This window comes from Tachypleus tridentatus, chromosome 5 (assembly GCF_004210375.1).
Source record: "Tachypleus tridentatus isolate NWPU-2018 chromosome 5, ASM421037v1, whole genome shotgun sequence".
In the NCBI taxonomy this organism is placed as follows: Eukaryota; Metazoa; Arthropoda; class Merostomata; order Xiphosura; family Limulidae; genus Tachypleus; species Tachypleus tridentatus.
Window position 1 is genome coordinate 31,205,525 of NC_134829.1, and position 24,733 is coordinate 31,230,257.

At 35.2% G+C, this 24,733-nt stretch overlaps 1 protein-coding gene across 1 annotated transcript in view; it reads right to left on the reverse strand.

Annotated features, from left to right (window-relative positions):
* Window positions 1-24,218, reverse strand: part of LOC143250846 (uncharacterized) — a 169,204-nt gene extending 144,986 nt beyond the window's left edge. Inside the window, exons 1-2 of the mRNA XM_076501937.1 lie at window positions 23,852-24,218; window positions 20,627-20,892 (exon numbers count right to left, since the gene is read on the reverse strand). Coding sequence (XP_076358052.1) covers window positions 20,627-20,892; window positions 23,852-23,963 — 378 coding nt within the window. The 5' untranslated portion in view covers window positions 23,964-24,218. The remainder of the gene's footprint in view (window positions 1-20,626; window positions 20,893-23,851) is intronic.
* Window positions 24,219-24,733: the final 515 nt, after the last annotated feature.

Consider the following 24,733-nt stretch of genomic DNA (forward strand, 5'->3'; position numbering starts at 1 on the left):
AGCTATGACTTTAAATAGGAAAACACGCTACTCCATACCGTACGGGATTAGTTAAACATCCAGAGTTACTAAATATATATCTAAGTAAGCTATGACTTTAAATAGCTACTCCATACACTACTGAGAGTTACATAGCGGGATTAGTTAAACATCCAGGATTATATTGAATCCTAAATATATATCTAAGTAGCTATTAGGAAACACGCTACTCCATACCCTACTGAATACATAGCGGGATTAGTTAAACATCCAGTTACTGGGATTATAAATATATATCTAGTTAAACATCCAGTAAGCTATGTAAGCTATGACTTTAAATAGGAAAACACGCTACTCCATACCCTACTGAGAGTTACATAGCGGGATTAGTTAAACATCCAGTTACTAGGATTATATTGAATCCTAAATATATATGTAAGTAAGCTATGACTTTAAATAGGAAAACACGCTACTCCATACCGTACTGAGAGTTACATAGCGGGATTAGTGAAACATCCAGTTTTTAGGATTATATTGAATCCTAAATATATATCTAAGTAAGCTATGACTTTAAATAGGAAACACGCTACTCCATACCCTACTGAGAGTTACATAGCGGGATTAGTTAAACATCCAGTTACTAGGATTATATTGAATCCTAAATATATATCTAAGTAAGCTATGACTTTAAATAGGAAAACACGCTACTCCATACCCTACTGAGAGTTACATAGCGGGATTAGTTAAACATCCAGTTACTAGGATTATATTGAATCCTAAATATATATCTAAGTAAGCTATGACTTTAAATAGGAAACCACGCTACTCCATACCGTACTGAGAGTTACATAGCGGGATTAGTTAAACATCCAGTTACTAGGATTATATTGAAGTAAGCTATGACTTTAAATAGGAAACCATACTCCATATACTGAGAGTTACATAGTGGGATTAGTTAAACATCCAGTTACTAGGATTATATTGAACTAAATATATATGTAAGTAAGCTATGACTTTAAATAGGAAACACGCTACTCCATACCGTACTGAGAGTTACATAGCGGGATTAGTTAAACATCCAGTTACTAGAATTATATTGAATCCAAAATATATATCTAAGTAAGCTATGACTTTAAATAGGAAACCACGCTGCTCCATACCGTACTGAGAGTTACATTGCGGGATTAGTTATACATCCAGTTACTAGGATTATATTGAATCCTAAATATATATCTAAGTAAGCTATGACTTTAAATAGGAAACCACGCTACTCCATACCGTACTGAGAGTTACATAGTGGGATTAGTTAAACATCCAGTTACTAGGATTATATTGAATCCTAAATATATATCTAAGTAAGCTATGACTTTAAATAGGAAACACGCTACTCCATACCGTACTGAGAGTTACATAGCGGGATTAGTTAAACATCCAGTTACTAGGATTATATTGAATCTTAATATATATCTAAGTAAGCTATGACTTTAAATAGGAAAACACGCTACTCCATACCCTACTGAGAGTTACATAGCGGGATTAGTTAAACATCCAGTTTCTATAAATAATTCTTGGATAATCGGCTTATTGCAGGTGAGGTAGAAACGTTATTTGGAACTGTAAATAAGTTGGTTTACGTGGATCTTAATTTACAAAAGTGACACAAGAGCCACGTTAAGAAATTTCTCCGATTGCATCTATCCAAATGAAAGTCTAATTGTCAGTAGCTATACTAGGGGAATCTGGTTTGGGATAGCTGGATGCACGTCACCACATTAGACGAAGAACATGTTTACTTAAGTGTTTGCAAGAGTCAAGATACTTTATAGTTATTTTAGCCAGCGTTTATTGTCTTGTAAGCAATTACAAAGTGGTTGAAATTTGAATACACAGAAAATTCGGCTTGAAACAGAAACATCTACAATAATTTAAATGAGCTTTTTTAAAAGGTAATATAAAGGTGACTTTTACAAAGCCAGCATTTGATGTTGAATAACAGTGCACGTTATCAAGAGACATCGAGTAAACAAAGCGTTTAGTAATGAGTTTCTATCTGGAATCACCATATATGTTACATCAATTTAAAACAATCTTTACATATAACAGAAACATACCACTACAATATTCGAGATTAAAAAACATAAACAATAAACGATAACATTTAGTTATTGTTTCCTCTAATGAATTCAGTGCTCGATAAAGTTTGGGAATTACCTTAAAAGTAATTTAATTCTGCTAATATTCAAACTTAATGCTGTGAGACTCTCGGTGGGAGAAACAGACAGGAATTTTAGAAGTAAAAGGTAATGAAAATTAGGGATGGCTAGCGCAGATAACCAACGTGCAGCTTTGAGCGAAATTCAAAACAAATAAACCAGTTTAGCACTAATTATTTAGGATATGCAATTTTGCTCAACATTATAGGAACATGTAAGAATTTGGCCGAGATTATTCGGAATTGTCAGGAGCTCTGAGTTTTTGCACATATTGAATAAAATACACACAGGATACCCAGATTTAAGTTTTTGTAAAACTTGGAATAATGTTTAAAAACAATCTGGGTTCTTTTCCTCCTTCTTTCTTGTCTTGGATATTCGTTAAGTTAACGGATTCATAACAATAAAACAATGAAAAATGTTCTTTTTTTGGTTAGGTAGAATCTGCTTATGATATACAGGAATAATTTTCTGTATTTATAGCACACCAAACATGCTCGCCCTTGCAGCCGTGGTGGCGTTGTAATGCTACGATCAATCTCATTATTCGTTGGTAAAAGAGTAGCCCAAGAGTTGGCGGTGGGTGGTGATGACCAGCTGCCTTCCCTCTAGTCTTACACTGCTAAAGTAGGGACGGCTAGCGCAGATAGCCCTCGCGTAGCTTTGTGCGAAATTCAAAACACAAACACACACACACACACACACCAGAATCACGGTATAAAAATCCTTACGCCATATATTATTAATCTTACAATAACTTCGTAACTTTATATTTGGCTGTAGACCAAGTTCTAAACATAAATTCATGTATACTTAATTCAAAATTTCAGATATTGTTTCTTACACAACACAAATAAAATCCATCAACACGGGAAGAAGTAGTGGTAAAAAAACCTATAAAAACCGCAAAATTGAAAATTTTTATATATTTTCCATAGACTCAACAAATCTTAACACCAAATTTAGTGAAAGTCTATTAACAAGGGCGAAGTAATGCTGAAACAACACCATAAAATGGGAAACTAAAAATTAGTATATTCCCCCACATGGAACTAATGAACCTCCATATCAATTTTGGTGAAGATCCATCTCCACCCTACGAAACAATTACATGAAGATATGACAGACAGTACTATTATACTTACATTGATTTATGTAGCATATTAGGTTGTGAATTTTCAGAAATTTTCTTGGGATGTAACTTTGGATACATAGGCACACAACAACAAAACTCTATACGAAAGGTTTGTTTTTGAATTTTGCGCAAAGCTACACGAGGGATATGTGCGCTAGCCGTCCCTAATTTTGCAGTGTAAGACTAGAGGGAAGGCACCTAGTCATCACCACCCACCGTCAACTCTTGGGCTACTCTTTTACCAACGAATAATGGGATTCACCGTCACATATAACGCCCCCACGGCTGAAAGGGCAAGCATGTTTGGTGTGAAAGGGATTCAAACCCGCGACCCTCAGACTACGAGGCGAGTATCTTAACCACCTGGCCATGCCGGGCCTTTACAACACTCATATAAAGTGTAAATTACATAAAATAAATTAGAACACACGAATTACAACAATTAAATTTTGTAGCTTAAAACAAGTTTAATTTTATAAACATCGCTCTAAAGTCTAGTTTGTCTGATAAATATATCTATATATATATCCTAAATACAGCTCTTTCTGCATGGTAACGGTATTTGTGATATCCATATACGTATACATAATATAGAATATGTAATTACTTCTATCATTATAAAAAATATTTTTAGATACCTTTTCTTGTGCAAAGACAAAAAGAAAATCGGTGAGTAAAATCTCCCAACATCGTTTGTTTGTATTTTTAATTTCGCACAAAGCTACTCGAGGGCTATCTGCGCCAGCTGTCCCTAATTCAGCAGTGTAAGACTAGAGGAAAGGCAGCTATTCATCACCACCCACCGCCAACTCTTGGGCTACTCTTTTACCAACGAATAATGGAATTGACCGTCACATTATAACGCCCCCACGGCTGAAAGGGCGAGCATGTTTGGCGCGACGGGGATGCGAACCCGCGACCCTCAGATTACGAGTCGCACGCCTTAACACGCTTGGCCATGCCGGGCCGTCGTTAAAACACATCTAAGTTGAACTAGTTTTACGAGTTTCTGCTGTTTGAGTTGTGGTTATGGAAGGGTCAGGTGTAATTTAGGCCTTTTCTTCTCTCCTTTACGATTTCTGTTTTAAATTGGCAAATGATAGGGAAAAATTCACGAAAACAGGGCTTAAATGTCAAAAACAATCTTTCCTCGTACCTTTTCAGGGGGCTATCTATGAATATAACACAGTAATAAAATGATTAATTTCCACTTCCCTTCTTTAGGTTCTTAAAACTGTTTGCAAACGGTTCACCGGTAATTCATCACTTTTCTTTAGATCGATTTATTAAGTGCGCATTTTACATGAATACTCTGTCATATACGCGTTTAATGCATTAACTTAGGTAATGTGGTAAATTCTGATAATAGGCGACGTATTTAGTATAATACCCTGGATATTGATTGTGTCTTATGTTATAGTATGGATTTAGTAGTGAATTCGTAAAAAAATTGAATTATATGTGGTACTCGTGATGGCGCGAAACCAACCAAGTAAAGCAGAGAACAACGTTTCGACCTTCTTAGGTCATTTTCAGGTTAAAGTGTTAATACCATCCGTCCTGAGATGCATGCATGTGAAACTATTCGAGTAAAATGTTTCTTAACTATTTAAAAAAATAAGACAATGCCGACGACTTTTATCAGATAAAATTTCTTAATATATTCTTGAATACTGCTACCACAGGATCAATTTTCATCTTCTGCTAAGCCTGATTGCTGATGTCTATTCTGCTAAGCCTGACTGCTGATGTCTATTCTGGTAAGCCTAACTGCTGACTGTTTGATCATTAGTTTGGTTTATGTTTCGGTTCAAATATTGTTAAATTGTTCTTTTCTCGAGCAAAATAGTGTTTGTTTATTCTGATATATTTGTCGTTTATATGGTAAACGTACTGCAGATGTATAGGTATATGATTGTATGATCTGGGTAGATGAAGCTACTGGCTGTGATGTTTGTGGTAGTGGAGTTTTATAGCTAGCTTTTGTGTGTTGTTTTTAAACACAGTTTGTATGTTGATTTCCATAAGTTTGATACTGTGATGTTGCCGTAAGTTCTTTGATGTATTTCAGACATCCTTTGTAAGTTCAATATGTATTTGTTTACAATTATAACATACAGGATTTTCATTTTCTTTTAACATACTGAAATGCGGTGACCTTCCTATAAACACTATAGGCTCCAAAAATTGAACGAATTTGGAATCAAGCTTCTGCCTCATCCACCTTATTCCACAGACATTTCCCTCACAGATTTTTATTTATTCAAGCACTTTGACAACTTTTTGAATAATACACGCTTTCAAAATCAGGCAGGTGCAGAGGGAGCTTTCAGGGAGTTCATTGATCATACAAATTCTTATTTCTACAGCAGAGGAATAAACAGCATCGTTACATGTTGGCAAAAGAGTGTTGAAATAAATGGTGCTTACTTTGATTAAAGTATGTTTTACAACATTGGGTTACACTTTTCAAAACTCAGCAGCTCAAAGACGACATTTATTTCTGGACAACCTAACACCTAGTTGTCGTTTTGAGGAAGAGGCCATGGGTACGACATAAATGAATTTCGGTGTTGCTTGTAGTTTGTAGAAATTTCTGTTTTTTGACGTGTTGTAAATTTAAATAAGAGATTTGACTAAAAATGTCAAAACGGTATTTCCTCGTGCCAACGCTGTACTGCTACTTGATGTTATGTTGGTCACTTGTGTAACTGTGCCTGTTAATGTTCAGAGCCCGCTCGGTTGAAGTAACTTCAAACTCTAACGGTCTTTAACGGTTTTTCTGGGAGCAGAAAGCAGGTATGTTTTACTCGATCGACAATCATAATCCTTTTACGAGTTGAGACACCGGATTTCCAGAATTTAAAAAAAGGAAAAAGTTTGTTTATTTTGTTGTTTTTCTTTTTGGAATTTCGTACAAAACTACAGGAGGACTTTTTGTGCTAGCCGATCCCAATTTAGAAATATTAGACTAGAGGGAAGGCAGCCGATTACGAATCGAGCGCCCTAACCACCTGGCAATGCCAGGCCCAAAAGAAAGTCAAATAAAAACCTTGTAGAATGAATCACATATTTACACTAATACAGACGTGAGAATCTTTAGGTTAAGTCCGTTTGTGAAAGATTCCTAGAAATGTAACATCCATAACCTGGATAAGCTAAATAATGACTAAAGGTCAAACTTTTATACCATTAACTTTGCTGTGAAAACTCTCTTTACTATCAGTAACTTAAACATTGTTGAAAAATAAAGAAACAGCATCAATTCTATGTCACCTACCTCTGAAGAGCATTTGAAATTAGGTGTAACATTGATTACGGTTGAAAAATACAGTTATGATACCTCTGTATGAGATAATGTTGAAAATAGAATTATTTTCTTCCTTACTAACTACAGCAAGAAATAAATGTATTTCCCCCTCCTCAAAAGTATTTTTGAAGTTAAGACGAAATTACAAATAAAAAGAGTAACTATAGAATAATCTGTTTGTTTTTTAATTTCGCACAAAGCTACACGAGGGCTATCTGCTCGCGACTCTCTGATTATGAGTCGAGTGCCTTAACCATCTGGCAATGCCAGTCCAATACATAACAAGAATATCATTAAAATTTCAATAGTAAAACCAATTAACAAATCCAACCAATCATTTCATTTAGAGTAATGGGAACCTCTCTTCTTGTCATGGAAGACACTGAATAATAATTCCTGATCTGATTCAAGGCAAGTAATCAACTGAGATGTAACTTTTGGTAAGTTATCGAGTTCGGGAAGTAATATAGAAAGGATCTAATTGATCGCTTTAAGAAGTATAATCCGAGTCTGGACCGTAGTGGAAGCAGAAGCGGTTTTGAAAATCGATACTGAGAAAGATCCAGCATCATACATAACTCACTTATAAGCTGGCCAGACACACACCGTTCAAGTTCTTTTTTGACGAATCTCATTATGAATGTAAGTTCAATGGAATTCTTTAGTTAAGACTTTTTTCTTCTTTAAAAAGTAATTCCTTTTCAATTTTATGCTGATATTATGTACTTTGAAGTCAGTTTTATAGGTCTATTTCAATGTCATTTTATGACATCAAGGCAGGTTGTGAGGTTACAGCTGAACACCACATTAAGTCTGTGACAGTGACACCATTTCGATGTGACGAGCTTCACGCGCAATCCACATTCAGATATTTCACGGAAATTATTTGTTTAATAAACAATGAAGTTACATATAACATGGCAAACAAAGTAAAATACAATCGTGAATATAAATTTTCTCAACTGAAACTAAGAAACATCAACCATGCTAAGTTTTTGTTCATCTAATAACACAGGTATTCCAATTTAAACTTCATAAAAGTTGTTTTTGTTTTAATAAGGGATTTTCAATGATTCAGTTCCGCAGACATCGATACCAATATCCATCTTTTCTATCACGAAAGTATTTTTAACAAATCGTGGAAAAAAACCCTCTTACTTAAATCACATTTACACAAAAATAACAGAATATATTTAGATCATTAATCAAACCTCTTGTTACCATAGCAACGAACATATAATATTGAAAACAACAACAACAAATACTATCCAGAAATGATACGTCATGCGGCCTTTAATCGTTTATATACCAACTGTGTATTTCTCGTGAGTTTTAGAACGATCGATAAAACATTCACATCGCAATTGGTGTAGAGAAATCTATAGTTTGTGGTTTTCTACATTTCAAGCATAACAAAATGTGATCAGTTTACAATGAAAATGATTTACTTATGTAAAAGTGCATATGACGTTTTGTGAAGAACCTGTAGATGATGGAGAAATAAAGGTATATTTTCGGATTCAGCGTACATAAGTTACTGTAAAGCATGTAAACATTCCACTACAATAAAACCAATGCAAGCCTGTGCAATCGATGTTGTGCAACATAATGTGATTAAAGGTAACATAGCATTGGACATTAAATCAAATACTTGACAATAAACCAACTTACGTATTTAAGTGCCACGTATACGATACTTTCATGAACCTAAATCAAACAAAACAAGAATTGTTTATTTTTATTCTAGCTGGAGTGTCTGTCCTCTGGACGGAAGTTATGTAAATTAATGATTGATAAAAGGTTATTTATCTTAAGCATGAAAAGGACCCTCAGTGGCACAGCGGTATATCTGTGGACTTATACTGCTAGAAACTGGGTTTCAATAACCGTGGTGGGCAGAGCACAGACAGACCTTTGTGTAGCTTTGCGCTTAAAAATAAACAACAACGACGTGAAGAGCTCCTTTCCTTTATATGTAATTGTAAAAATGAAAAGATTGGTTTGTTTTTAATTTTGCGCACAGCTACACAAGGCCTATCTGCGCTAGCCTTTCCTAATTTTGCAATGTAAGACTAGAGGGAAAGCAGCTAGTCATCACCACCCACCGCCAGCTCTTGGGCTACTCTTTTACCAACAAATAGTGGGATTGACCGTAACTTTATAACGCCCCACTGTTGAAAGTGGAGCATGTTTTGTGTGACGGAGATTCGAACTCGCGACCCTCGGATTACGAGGCGAGTGCCTTAATCACCTGGCCATGCCGAGCCAAAAGATCACAAATACTGCAAAACGTCGTAAAGTGTGTATCTCTGTATGGACCCGACAAACCTTCATGTCACATGTTGTGAGATCCATGCATATGAGGTGAGGTAGTGATAAAAAATGCTGAAACATCAATAAAACCACAAAACGCTAAATGCAAAACTGACAATTATATATATGTATATTTCCCATGGACCCAATGAACATCCACACCACATATGGTGAAAGTCCATCTACGGAGGGCGAAGTAGTGCTGAAAAACGTTAATAAAAACCGTAATACATATAATGAAACACTGAACATTTGTATATTTCCCCGCATGGACCTGATGAACCTCCAGACCAATTTTAGTGAAGATCCATTCACGCACTGCGAAGTAGTTATACGGACATACAACAGACAAAATACACTACTGTTATATTTAAATAGATATATTTGATGTCATGCATAATATGTCAACAACATTAGAAATTCATTGTTCTTACATATACACGACTGTACACACAGGTGTACGAATCAAAGTAATATTCCTTGATGAAGTAATTCTTGATGTCGAGAAACACACTTGAAATAAAAATGTGTATCCGAACGGCTGGTACGGGTATTAACACTTTTATTGATAAGCAGAGAACAACGTTTCGACCTTTTTATGCCATCTTCAGGTTAAGAAGATTACTCAACGGTATAAATTTAAATGTTATAATGCTGAAGTGTGGAGTTCGATCCCTGACATGGGCACAACTGAGATAGTCCTTTGTAATGTTAATTGGTCTTGTTTTATACATCCTTTTGTGGCTTACAAATAACTTGGTACAGCATTTGCGGAGTGCATCAGCTTCCCTTTTCAACATTTTTTCACAAATATAGGGTTAAAAAGAACAGTCTAAATTGTACTTTTCTCAAGCTTAGTGGTGAAATAGGGATATATCTTAGGATTAGTACATAATGAAACTTACTTAAGCACTTTAAACTAATTTAGAGACGTAATTCATTTTTAATAAGATAAATTTATTGTATTATCATTTAGACGAGAAACACCGCTTGGAAGAGATTAATTTTTTTAACTCAAACACCTGCATCACAAACCAGCCAGTCAGTCATGTTGATGTGGATCAAACAAATGGAGTTATTCCAGAAAACTTTAACTTAAACACCTGCAACACAAACCAGCCAGTCAGTCATGTTGATGTGGATCAAACAAATGGAGTTATTCCAGAAAACTTTAACTTAAACACCTGCAACACAAGCCAGCCAGTCAGTCATGTTGATGTGGATCAAACAAATGGAGTTATTCCAGAAAACATTAACTTAAACACCTGCAACACAAGCCAGCCAGTCAGTCATGTTGATGTGGATCAAACAAATGGAGTTATTCCAGAAAACATTAACTTAAATACCTGCAACACAAACCAGCCAGTCAGTCATGTTGATGTGGATCAAACAAATGGAGTTATTCCAGAAAACTTTAACTTAAACACCTGCAACACAAACCAGCTAGTCAGTCATGTTGATGTGGATCAAACAAATGGAGTTATTCCAGAAATCTTTAACTTAAACACCTGCAACACAAGCCAGCCAGTCAGTCATGTTGATGTGGATCAAACAAATGGAGTTATTCCAGAAAACTTTAACTTAAACACCTGCAACACAAACCAGCCAGTCAGTCATGTTGATGTGGATCAAACAAATGGAGTTATTCCAGAAAACTTTAACTTAAACACCTGCAACACAAGCCAGCCAGTCAGTCATGTTGATGTGGATCAAACAAATGGAGTTATTCCAGAAACCTTTAACTTAAACACCTGCAACACAAGCCAGCCAGACAGTCATGTTGATGTGGATCAAACAAATGGAGTTATTCCAGAAAACATTAACTTAAATACCTGCAACACAAACCAGCCAGTCAGTCATGTTGATGTGGATCAAACAAATGGAGTTATTCCAGAAAACTTTAACTTAAACACCTGCAACACAAGCCAGCCAGTCAGTCATGTTGATGTGGATCAAACAAATGGAGTTATTCCAGAAAACTTTAACTTAAACACCTGCAACACAAACCAGCCAGTCAGTCATGTTGATGTGGATCAAACAAATGGAGTTATTCCAGAAAACTTTAACTTAAACACCTGCAACACAAACCAGCCAGTCAGTCATGTTGATGTGGATCAAACAAATGGAGTTATTCCAGAAAACTTTAACTTAAACACCTGCAACACAAACCAGCCAGTCAGTCATGTTGATGTGGATCAAACAAATGGAGTTATTCCAGAAAACTTTAACTTAAACACCTGCAACACAAACCAGCCAGTCAGTCATGTTGATGTGGATCAAACAAATGGAGTTATTCCAGAAAACTTTAACTTAAACACCTGCAACACAAGCCAGCCAGTCAGTCATGTTGATGTGGATCAAACAAATGGAGTTATTCCAGAAAACTTTAACTTAAACACCTGCAACACAAGCCAGCCAGTCAGTCATGTTGATGTGGATCAAACAAATGGAGTTATTCCAGAAAACTTTAACTTAAACACCTGCAACACAAACCAGCCAGTCAGTCATGTTGATGTGGATCAAACAAATGGAGTTATTCCAGAAAACTTTAACTTAAACACCTGCAACACAAGCCAGCTAGTCAGTCATGTTGATGTGGATCAAACAAATGGAGTTATTCCAGAAAACTTTAACTTAAACACCTGCAACACAAACCAGCCAGTCAGTCATGTTGATGTGGATCAAACAAATGGAGTTATTCCAGAAAACTTTAACTTAAACACCTGCAACACAAGCCAGCCAGTCAGTCATGTTGATGTGGATCAAACAAATGGAGTTATTCCAGAAAACTTTAACTTAAACACCTGCAACACAAGCCAGCCAGTCAGTCATGTTGATGTGGATCAAACAAATGGAGTTATTCCAGAAAACTTTGCTCTGTTTTCATTCCAAAAAAAGAAAACGTTTGACACTGTTTTTGAGGTCTAAATCACTGGACTAGACTCGTAACCTGGTCAGAGATTATAAATGTAAATTAAAACGATGTAGTAATGAAACATGCTTGAAGTGTTCTGAATGTGTCTGGGAATGTGATAATTTAAGTGTATCAGTTAAGGTAAACAGTGGGTTTAGGTTGCATGAGTGAAGAATATATTTGAAATACCAACCGAATAATAGATTCATCAATTGATTACTGTATTGACAACGAAACAAAATAAAAATAGTCACACGAGCATAGTATCCTTTATAAAGAGGATTAAGATCATACATATGTTAATCATTGGTGTTAATATATTGTGAAACTAATGACAAAGCAGACGCTGTGTGAAACTTGAAGCAAGGTGCACAATATTATGATGTCCATAATGATTCTTAAGTTATAAATGTCATTTTTGTAATTAAGAGTGAAAACAGTAAGGATCATATAATTTCCTGTATGGTCCCACCACAACATAATCTATCTAGATTTCATCATGTCATATTTTCTCTAATATTTAGTTTATTTTTGTTTAATAAATTGTGCTGAGGTTTATTAATCGGAATCTACCAAAATAAACACAAATCAACGGTTTTCGGAATGAACCCCATGTTGACAATCCTAGAATCAGTTCTAAAAGATGTTGGACTGGCTCGTGTTGTAGATATTAAAATTGTATACAAATAAATGTTACAAACATCGCGTGCACGAAATTCTTCTGTGTATAATTTTTAGGGTACTTTATCGTTTCTTCGACAGCACTTGTCCAGAATACTTGGATTTGGAGTACAAAATGTCGCATCCTGTATTTATAGAATAGCTGCACGCATATGTAGAAATTAAATACAGATATAATCCTCGAAAGCAACCATAACACCATCATCCGCTGTAACACAACAGCGTTTCAAAGCAAGTCTCAACTACACTCGGCAACCCGGGGGTCACGGGTTCGAATCTCCGTCGCACCAAACATGTTTGCCCTGTCAGCCGTGGAGCGTTATAATGTGACCGTCAATCCCATTATTCGTTGGTAAAAGAGTAGCCCAATAGTTGGCGATGGGTGGTGTTGACTAGTTGCCTTCCCTCTAGTCTTACACTGCTAAATTAGGGAGAGTACATTACATAATGACCCATCTTATGATTTTCTGGGATCGGTGTTAATTTTTTGGCTGCGTTTTTAGTTATATATTCACTTCTTCACAAAATTATATGTAACTATGTTTCATTTAACGTTTAAATATGTTATTCTTGAATGTGTGCTATTCTTTCTTTCACGTAATATGTTTCTGAAACATTTTAGCTTATTTAAATAATTATTATTAATACAGTAAATATTTTTATTTTCTGTATTAATTTATGCTCACATTAGTTGTTAGATATGCACTACTGTTTCAATTTAGGTTTTATGCGAGTGTTAAATTTAATTATGTTTAGCAGCGATAGTTTATCGCAGGTTTGTTTACATAACCTTTTACGAATCATACGTTGTATTATTATGATATAATGTATTTGCGTTTATTGTGTTATCGCGTTATGTTACTAGAATTTTATGTTTTTATCTCTGTTTTGATCAAGTAATATTGCATCATAATATCTCGTAGTAATTTCTAGGCCGCGTTCAGGCTATAAATACGTGTAAGAAGTGTAGTTCAACCTAGTTCGTTAGATAAATAGATAAACCTAGATTGTGTTATCGTAAAGTTGGCCATAAAGAACACATAGTTACGATTTTTAAAGTGAAACTATCACAAATACTATTATAATAACAGAGTAAAGAACACGTAATTTATCTTGTCAGTTGTGTTCTAAAGTAACTGAATCAACCTGTGTGGAAGGTGACGAAAAAGACTATTATTCAAAGCTCTGAACACAATTGTGATAGCCTTACACTTATCACTTATTTTATTATAACAACATGGCAGAGAAGAATAACTCACCTTTCCAGTTGTGTTATAAATAACTGAACCAACCTGTGTGAACTTTGACATGAAGAGACGATTATCTAAAGTCGTAGATACAGCAATGGTGATTAACCATGTAACGAATTTTTAATATATTTTTGTCTTATTTAATTACGTTATTTTATAACAAGTGGACTGCGTGCTGTTTGTTTACTGTAAATAATACGACCAACACATGTAACTAAAAACCTGACAACCGTTTCATTTTATTGTGATTTTTTTATTCATCTATATTTATATCAAGTACTCTTAATTTTGGAAATTATCCATCATGTGTCTATTGTATTCACCCAAGTTACCTGTTACATATAAGTTCTCTCAAATGTTATAAAATGTAAAGGTAAGCGATGCTTCACATGCCTTTCTTCTAATAATACTATGTAACAAAATTTTTACTTTTTATTGTTCATGTGCAGAAAGTGTTATTTCCCCAATTGCTTATGCCTAAAGTAAGTAAAAAAGACCTGTTTTTCTCTTTAAACTTTGCTTTCGTGACCTACGAGCGTATAACGAAAACATGATGGGAGACAATATTTGGGGGTTGATACGTGAAAGTGATTTACATTACAGTCGCAAATCTCAAAAAAACTACTCACTTCTAAACATTTTTGTAGAACTTTAAATACATGTAAATCTCGATTGATATGTTGTTTTATTCAGACCTTATGTAAATAAAAATGTGCAAATTTGCCCGTTTTTACACAGAAAATAGTGTAATTTCTAAATTTCATTATCCAGCTCACAGAAGCAAAGTTTGAAAGGAATAATGGCCATTTTCTGTACGTTTACAGTATAAGCAATTAAGAAATGACACACACTATCCAGGAAGGAAATTTGTGTTACATTGTGCAGTTCTTTTCAATTATATATAAACACATCATAACTGGGAAAAGTTAATTTTATAAATGTTTCAGAGATAGAAAAAAATTATATATGATGAGATAAAGTATAAGTAACAGGGAATAAACTAACCCTGTAATCAACTATAATTTATTGTAATTACATTAAATCTAATAAACTTGATTAGGTATAATTGAGTGAAAGTAACGAGATTTATAGTTAGGGTTTTTCAGTTTGATCAGATGTAAAAATATCACTAATCATGAATTATGAAACTAATTTGATTTTTGTAGTTAAACTTTCAAAACATGGGAACTACGGATTCTTTAAATTTAAATAATTACAATTTGAGACTCGTTAAATATTTACTGGAATTGATAATCCTTATTTCTCATTCCATGTTTTATAATATTTTAAAGACACTAATATTTATCAGTGAGAAAACGATTATTCGTAAATAGCGATTAATTATGTAAATTATGTCACCTTTTATAAACCATGTTTTTGGGATATTTCTTATTTATACCTCCTACACCATTTTACACCACTGCCACAGGTAATCTAGGTCCGGCATGGCCAGGTGGATTAAAGCGTTTGACTCGTACTCTGGGGGTTGCGGGTTCGAATCCCGCTCGCACCAAACATGCTTGCTCTTTCAGCCGTGGGGGTTTTATAATGTAACGGTCAATCCCACTATTCGTTGGTAAAAGAGTAGCCCAACAGTTGACTGTGGGTGGTGATGACTAGCTGTCTTCCCTCTAGTCTTACACTGCTAAATTAGGGACGGCTAGCGCAGATAGCCCTCGTGTGGCTTTGCGCGAAATTCAAAAACAAACAAACAAACCAGTTAACTCTGTTCATTTCGTCCCCCGCTAGTGCATCGGATTTAAAACGGTAAAATCAAGAGTTTGATTCTTTTCGGTGAGCTCAGCAGATAGCCTCGTAGCTTTGTCATAAGAAAACACACAATCTCCATTTTTTTAAGAATGTCGTATCCTTTCTATGCCTAAGTAAAAATCTAATTATTATGTGAAATTTGTTTTTTTTGTAAATATGTTACAATATTTGTAATCTTCAAACGCATACAATTTTTTTTTCAAAATACTAAAGTTTTCTCTTGGATATTTGACGATAAATCGAACTTTTTACTTTAAACTTCAATAATAACTTTCTGTAGTGATTGGACAATCAACACACTGTCGTGCTTCTTCCTCTAAATGTACGAACAGGTTGTTGTTAAAACATTCACAGAAAGTTTATATCAGTATTTAGTTATTCAATTCCTAAAAGCGCTATTATTCAAAAATTTCCTCGACGATAGTGAAGGGGTTTCTCATAAACATTTGTGTATAAATACTAATTTAAATTATTATTTTAAGCTTGTTATTTGGGCTTATAAGATTTGAACAAAGCATTTATTAACGAAACAATTATTATAACATTTTATATGAAGAATTACTTTCTTAGTTACTGAATATTTTACCGTGTGGCTTTAGTATTCCAAACGAGTAGCTTAAATGTTGCCTACACATCAGCAAGTTTCAAAGTATATTATATCAGCAAGATTAGCCTATTTGCTCAAACGTTTTTAGGAAGTTACTATGCGCCATGTGTATGTCAGTGACATCTGTAAGAAGGATAGACATATTTACTAATATTGTTATTGTTAAAAAAAAAGTTAAAATACTATAAAATTAAATAGGTCTGGAGGAAATGGTAAAATTATATTTGAGCAACTGCCAATTCAGTATCGCCTTTTAACTTGTATAAAAGCCAGTGTGTGTCACGTTACGTCACGCGCGATTTCTCGAAACAGGAATCATAAAAGCCAAAATACAATTAACCAGATAAAATGGCTCGATTACTATGTGCCTACTACAATTTAAGTAAAGAGGAGGGGAGTTTCGTGAAACTCTGTAAGAATAGTGAGTGTTGATATAATAAATCTAACGTATTTACATAGTGCAGGATCACCTTCTCAAGAGCCAGAGGGAAAACATAGAGTCATTTTTAAACTAAACTCTTTTCTGCATGAAGCTGTTTTCTGTTATATCATCAACGTTTTTAATTATAAAAATAAATCTCTTTAGCCAACGTAGACACTAAATTAAATAATCAACAAATATCTTTTCCAATTTTGGTGTCTATACGTTTTATACTTTCATAGACTAACAACAATATAAGGCTATGTTTTTGTTGCTGATTGACGTGACATAAAAAAAAACATTGTTAAAACAGAATGCTACAAAAGGATTCTGACGTGTTTACACATATACTAAAATTCGTTAACCTAACCGTTGTTTACCGATAATTATTCCATGAATACGCCAGGAATTTATTTCGTGAATGATCTTAATTTTGATTGGTTTCTCAATGAATTTACCAACGTTTGACTGTACATTTTTGTCTCTTTGTTGGCGAAGGTCGATTTCGCAAAATTTGTTTATTCCACTGAGCTATAAAATAGAACTCGGGAATATGAGGCCACGTGATATGTGACGAGCTGTACGCTAGTATGCAAATAACACCGACTCACACGTCTGCATTATATTTATGTGTATGTTACAACCTCACCTAAATAAAAAATAAAGTGATTTTTTTATTTGATCACAAATTAAATGTATCATTTTATTTGACATGAAGGGACGTGCAGTTGCGTAGCTAGGGTTTTCAGCCCCCGGGGACAAAGTCAATTTTCGCGCCCCCTCGTAACAAAATGTAAGCCCCACACCCGATTTGCGCCCGGGGACAGATGTACCCCCTTGCCCCCCCTAGCTACGCCACTTGGGACGTAAGTAGTTGTAAGCTGAAAACGCCAAGACCATAGCCTTTATGTTCGCTTCTTCTTTGTGAGTAGTTGGTTATGTTGGATTTTATATACCCAGAAGGGTCAGGCGCACAGGACCTTGTTGGCTATTACTATGTTGTAGTTGTAGTGTTTTAGGGCCAGAGTATCCCACAGTACTCAGGCCCTTTTCAGGGCAATGTCCATTTATTGTCTTGAGTTGCTTTTATATATATATATTATTTTCCTCTTTTATATTTTTTATTTCATTCTTTTATATAATTGTTTTCCCTTATTACTTTTATTTATTTGAAATCTAGTTATACATATTTACCTAAAAAAGAGAAAGAAGGGAGAAAAAAGTAACTAATAATAATAAATTAATATTATATCAGTTCTAGGTGTATAGTGCATGGTGATTTATATTTCTTAAATATACGAGGGATGTTCAAAAAATACGCGGACAGTTTGAATTGCGCGGCTCCAGTTGGTTCCAGGGGAATCCGCTTGGTGTCGCTAGGTTTGCACAGATCAGCTGATTACGACGCCATTTCCCGATTGCAGCTATCTTCATTTGTGTATTAGCTACACAGTTTTAAGTGAAGTACGATTTTTTTCATTTGGCGGATTTCAGAATGAATGACCTGAAGGAACAACGACTTGCTGTGAAATTTTGTGTTAAACTTGGAAAATCTGCGACTGAAACTTTTGCTATGCTTAACACGGCTTACGGTGATGTTGCTATGAAGCGTACGGCATGTTTCAAGTGGCATGAACGTTTTAAGGATGGTCGACAGTCCATTGAAGATGATGAGCGTCCTGGACGTCCTTCCACGTCAACTGACGACCCACACGTCGACAAAATCAACACCCTGGTGCGGGCAAATCGACGTCTGACTGTCAGGGAGGTTGCTGAAGAGTGTGGGATATCAGTTGGATCTTGTTACGAGATTTTGAGCGACAAATTGAAGATGCACCGCGTTGCTGCGAAATTCAGCCCTCAGAACTCGTGAGTTTTTGGCCAAACACTCGATCACTGTTCTTCCCCACCCCCCCTACTCACCTGACCTTGCTCCTTGCGATTTTTTCTTGTTCCCCAAACTCAAAAGACCCTTGAAAGGAAGAAGATTTGAGACGATTCCCGAGATTAAGGCAAATGCGACGAAGTAGCTGGAGGACATTACAAAAGAAGCGTACCAGGACTGTTTCAACAAGTGGAAACACCGTTGGGATAAGTGTGTGCGTTGGGGAGGAGAGTACTTTGAAGGGGTCCCAGACCTGTAACTTCTAAATTAAGTACATTTTGTTTTATGACGTCAGTCCGCGTATTTTTTGAACAGACCTCGTATATTCATTGAGGAGAGATACTTAGGACTATGTTCATCATGTATGTGGTATCTGTCGAGATCACATAATAAATCATTTTTATGCCAATTTTTTAAAAAAATAATTGCTGTCTCTATGTTTGCATACTTGTGCATAAATGTGGATGAAGTGCTGCGTGGTACATTATAAGCTGATGTTATATTCGTTTGTATGTGTATAGAGGTATATTTTTTTTAATTTCACGCAAAGCTACACGAAGGCTATCTGACCTAGCCGTCCCTAATTTAGCAGTATAAGACTAGATGGAAGACAGCTAGTTATCCCCACTCACCGCCAACCCTTGGGCTACATTTTTAGCAAGAATAGTGAGATTGACCGTCGCTTTATAACACCCTCACGGCTGAAAAGGCGAGCATGTTTGGTGCGACGGGGATTCGAACCCGCGACCTTCGGATTACGAGTCGAGTGCCTTAACCACGTAGCCATGCCAGGCCTATAGTGGTAGTAAACTCTTATCTGAACCTAAAATCATATTTATAAACAATAAAATAATTGTTAACGCATATTTTATGAATGTAGAAACAGAAGTAAAACTGAAAGTAAAACAAAACTATCAATATTGAAATTCACTGGACATTTGTAAGCTTACATTTTCATGTACATATATTTTTGTCTCATATTGTGTCTCATTTATTTTGACCTGAATTGATTAAAATCACGAAACATATTCAGCAACACTGGCTACAAATAAATGAAAGTGACTCACACAACAAAGTACTGTTGGATTTACCCCAAACATCGTGTTACAATTATAACCGAAAGTTTAATAATCTAGAAATATCTCCAACTTTAACAATGAGCTATAATCAACCCCGGATTTAGGTATGGGCTCACCGGCCTGATGCCCAGCACCTTATATTAATTAGAGGGCCTTAAGCTATGACTGTAACTGTATTGCACGTAAAGGTTCTGTTTCGAGGGGGGTTATAAGTTGAAAAGCTTCGGCCCAATAAAACCTTTAACCCTGCTTGGATTTAATGATCAGTTAGTTGTTGTTTTGAATTAAGCACAAAGCTACACAATGGGCTATCTGTGCTCTGCCCACCACGGGTATCGAAACCCGGTTTTTAGCGTTGTAAGTCCGCAGACATACCGCTTAGCTACTGGGAGGCTGTTCAGTTAGTAGCTGCTGCAAAGCTGAAGTTGTTTAGATTGCTTGTAGTAATAATATTTTTGTAGTCTATTTTGAACATGAAAATAAGTCAGTGGTAGTGGGTGTGGTTTTCAATACTGTCTTCAGTGCTTTTCTTCTCGATTCTTCAACAATGAGACAATAATACATGAAAAAAAATAGCACATACAATTTCATTTTGTTAATATTTAAATTTACAAGTTTGCTGACTTGAGCATTTGTCGACTTAGTCAAAATAAATCCATCGCGTTTGTTGAAAAATGTAATAGCTGAAGTTAAAACACAGTATGTTTGTATCTACGTGATCATTTCTTCGGACAAGTAAAAGATCTATATTATATTTCGAAGTTTAGTTACGATCACGTAAATTTAACTTCGTGAAGACAATTTCTTCTTGAACTGTTTTTATTTTGAAACTCATTTTTAACTGCAAATCATAATTACATCACGTGATAAGCAATACGTTTTCACGTCTTTTTGGCGCGCCACCTACTGCTTTTATACACTTTTATCAATTGGTAAAGATGTAGGTTCTATGTATCTCCAATCAACTATATTAATTTTTGCCAACACGTTTTTTACATCGTTTAAACATGACAAGAGCAGACTGTTATATTCACATACTCTTCAAGAGTCAAAAATACTGTTATCTTACCTGTGGGCACATTTTACACTGGTATTTCCGTCCATTGCCATTGTTGACAGCACTAGTGACATTCAGGGTTGGTGGACTTTTCACTACAGCGTTGATTGACTGAGAAATAACTAACATGGAATTGGAGGACGTAGATATGGAAACTGTGGGATTGTCACTATTGCTGCTATTGTAGTGGCGGTGGCTATGGTTACCATACATGTTGTGAAGCTGGTGTGGGGGATCCAAGGTAGGGGATCGAGCCTCGTCCACTGTGCTACCAGGGCCTGTATGAAACGATGAAAATATTACTATGTCATTATGCCCAGACTTCGTTCAAAGTAATCATATAATTTCACAAAAGAAACGTTTGTTTTAATTTCGCGCAAAACAACTCGAGGGCTATCTGCGCTAGCCGTCTTTAATTTAGCAGTGTAAGACTAGAGGGAAGGTAGCTAATCATCACCACCAACCGCCAACTCTTGGGCTACTCTTCTACCAATGAATAATGGGACTGATCGTCACATTATAACGCCCCCACTGCTGAAAGGGCGAGCATGTTTGGTGCGACCGGGATTCGAACGAAACTTAAAGTTTAAAATGCTAATCCAATTTAAAAAGGAACACGTGCCTTGACAGTCTTCAATTAGCTATTAAGTGGCATAACTTCCTTTAACCGAATTTTGTTTTCACATTTTAAGGTGTGTAAATACGTAACTCTGCAGAAAGCGTGATAACTTTAGTTCTCATGACATAAAACTAGAAAATAATCCCTGAAATGTGTGCTTAAAAATATTGAGCACTATTACATGTAGGTTTATACCTTGTTATAGTGGTAACGATAACGTATCACTTAATATTTATGGTTTAAATACCGGAAGCTGGCGAATCATCAGAAATAAATAATAAACATACCTCTAATACTCAGTCCAGAGTGGATATATCAGAAGAAATAGCAGTAAAAATCTGCAGTTAACTACTATTAGTTAAAGCTACATAACAGTTTAGCTACTATTAGTTAAAGCTACATAACAGTTTAACTACTATTAGTTAAAGTTACATAACAATTTAACTAGTATGTCAACCTTGTATACTTTATCCTGTCTCTGTATAAAATAACAAATGAGGATCAATCCAATTTATCTATATATAATTAATCAATCTTACTGTATATTGATCTATATATAATTAATCAACCTTACTGTATATTGAAATGGTATTTTTCCAAATTGTTATTTCTTTTTGCAATTTGTATACATGATAAGCGAACTGACAACCTAGCATAGCCTAATAAAAGCTGGAGTGTTTATTAGGAGCCATACTGTTAATATGTATATACTAGTATAACTCCTTCAGTATGACTAAGTTTCCTCTTATCACGTAGAACCCTATCGATTGATCTCTCGTTTTCCTTTTTTTCTTTTCATAACTGCTGCTTATTATGACACTTTAGAGTTTTACAAATTATACAAAGAACTTTAAATGTTTGTTTAAGCTCCTCAAGACTACCTGCTCCAACACAGGAAACTGAACCCCAGAATTTAACGATCCAAGTCAGTAAATTTAACGATCCAAGTCAGTAAATTTAACGATCCAGGTCAGTAAATTTAACGATCCAAGTCAGTAAATTTAACGATCCAGGTCAATAAATTTAACGATCCAAGTCAGTAAATTTAACGATCCAAGTCAGTAAATTTAACGATCCAAGTCAGTAAATTTAACGATCCAAGTCAGTAAATTTAACGATCCTAGTCAGTAAATTTACGTTAATCTACAAAGAGGGTTTTAAATGAAAACGGTAATTTTAAACATACTGTTAATATCATTATGTCCAAACGGTAATATTATATTTGATTCAATATCAATATAACGCATAATTTTACCAATTTAAAACAAAATTTAATTTCAGAAAACTCACACATAAAAAAAGCGACAGTGACTCTTCTTAAGCAATCACTTCAAAGTTTACAATAATTATTGAAGCCTCCTTAAAAACACAACGACGCTAAAAATATTGATTCTGGTTGTATTGTAATCATTACATGCCTGTATTAAATGAGAAAACGGCATTTCCTGGTTTATAATTGATGAGATAGCCCCTGTATGGCCAAGTGGTTATGGCACTCGACACGTAACCTGAGAGTTGCGGGTTTGTACCCCTGTCGCACCAAACATACTCGCCCTTTCAGTCGTGGGGACGTTATAATGTGCGGTCAATCCTACTATTCGTTGGTAATAGAGTAGCCCAATAGATGGCGGTGGTGGGTGCCTTCCCTCTAGTCTCACACTTCTAAATTAGGAACGACTAGCGCAGATAGCCCTCGTGTAGCTTTGCTCGCAATTAATAAAACAAGCATAATTTATCTTTATTTATATGCTCAGTGTGTGTGTGTTTTCTTATAGCAAAGCCACATTGGGCTATCCGCAGAGTCCACAGAAGGGAATCGAACCCCTAATTTTAGCGTTGTAAGTCCGTAAACTTACCGCTGTACCAGCGGTGTATCATTTTATAAGTCCAGATTACGTTAACACAAGTTACATTTGATACTCCTTACCACTTCCACTATTTCAATGAATAAACCAATGAATTATTTATCAAAATTCAGGTTTTCTTCCATATTTTATGTTGTAAAAGACAAAAATATTTCAGAGCACCTACCATCTCTTAATTAAAATATGTAAGCCGATATCTATAATGCACATACTTCCTATAAATAGCTATTTTTTATACCACTTTCATATCTTAACCGAGCAGTGTTTCTTTTCTCATAATACAGACCTCTTTGCATATCGAAATTAACTAAACAACAAACTATGATCCATATAATCAAACATAAATATGTATAATAGAAATTACGCAGTATATTTCAGTTCGTTATACAGACGCAAAATGAAATGACAAGGAGAAATTATCTCTTTTATTTCAAACTTCCTACGTGATTTCCTCAATATGGTATCTTAGAAACCATTTATTATCATAATATGTCACGTGAAACATTATCATATCCGAAAACAACAAGATCCTGAAAATATTCGCTATAACACCGGTGTTATTACGTGAAAATAAATTTACGATTTGTGCTAGAAATAGAAAAATAAAGTTTTATTGCAGAAAGCAGTGTTTTCAGCAAAACAAAGAAATATGAAATAGTTAGTGATAGAAGTACACTTAGCTGCTAGAAGTTTAGAAGGATGAGAATTCGAGATTACAACGTGAATGGTAGATTTTAAAGACCTCATACTCACCATGAGAAGGATAGGGCCTGAAGCGTGGCTGGAAGAGCAGTCTCCGCAACTTGAAGAGCGAGATAACAGGGGTAGCACAGGCAAGACCAGGTGGACGTTGTCGAACGTCCATCTCCTCCTAACACGTAAGAGTTCTGTACAGTAATTGACCTAAAGGTCATGGCGTGAGGACGGGAAGACCACCACTACATCGTCCCCCCCACATGTTTAAAATGTATAAAATATCCTGAATGACAGTGAGATGTACTGGAAGTTGCTGTCCACGCCAGTCTTTGACTGTATACAACACCACTGCACTCTAATTCCTCCCAGTCTATGTATAACCCTTTCCAACTAGCTAGCGCACGATGTCGTAACCACGCCACTAGAATAGAGACTCGCACGCGACACGTACCACGAGCTACTGTTTCTACTTACATCCTCCCAACACAATTATTACCATGGTATTTACATACGTGAGGACGATCGAAGTCTCACGTTAACACAGAAATATGTACGCTATACATATACACGTATAAACCGTGAAATTCTCTCATATATACAGATAGACGATATTATAACGTCGGAGACATATGGTCAAAGAGTAAACAATTCCTAAGTGTATGTAAAAGACCATCGCTTATATATTTTTACATTTATGCTTATCCATAAATATTTGTTCCTTTAAGATATGCCTTCATAATATATTTTAAACAAAACTCCCTTGCATCGTAGCTAACAAATTACCAATTGTATCTGGACTAAAAAAATAACATTTCAAAACTTGTAGTTTCTTTTATAACTTCGAACTAAAACAATGAAGGGAAATACAAAGTCAGTGAACTGATAAAAATGTAATTTTTGATGTTTTCACAAATATCTGTATTTACCGTTAAATAGTTT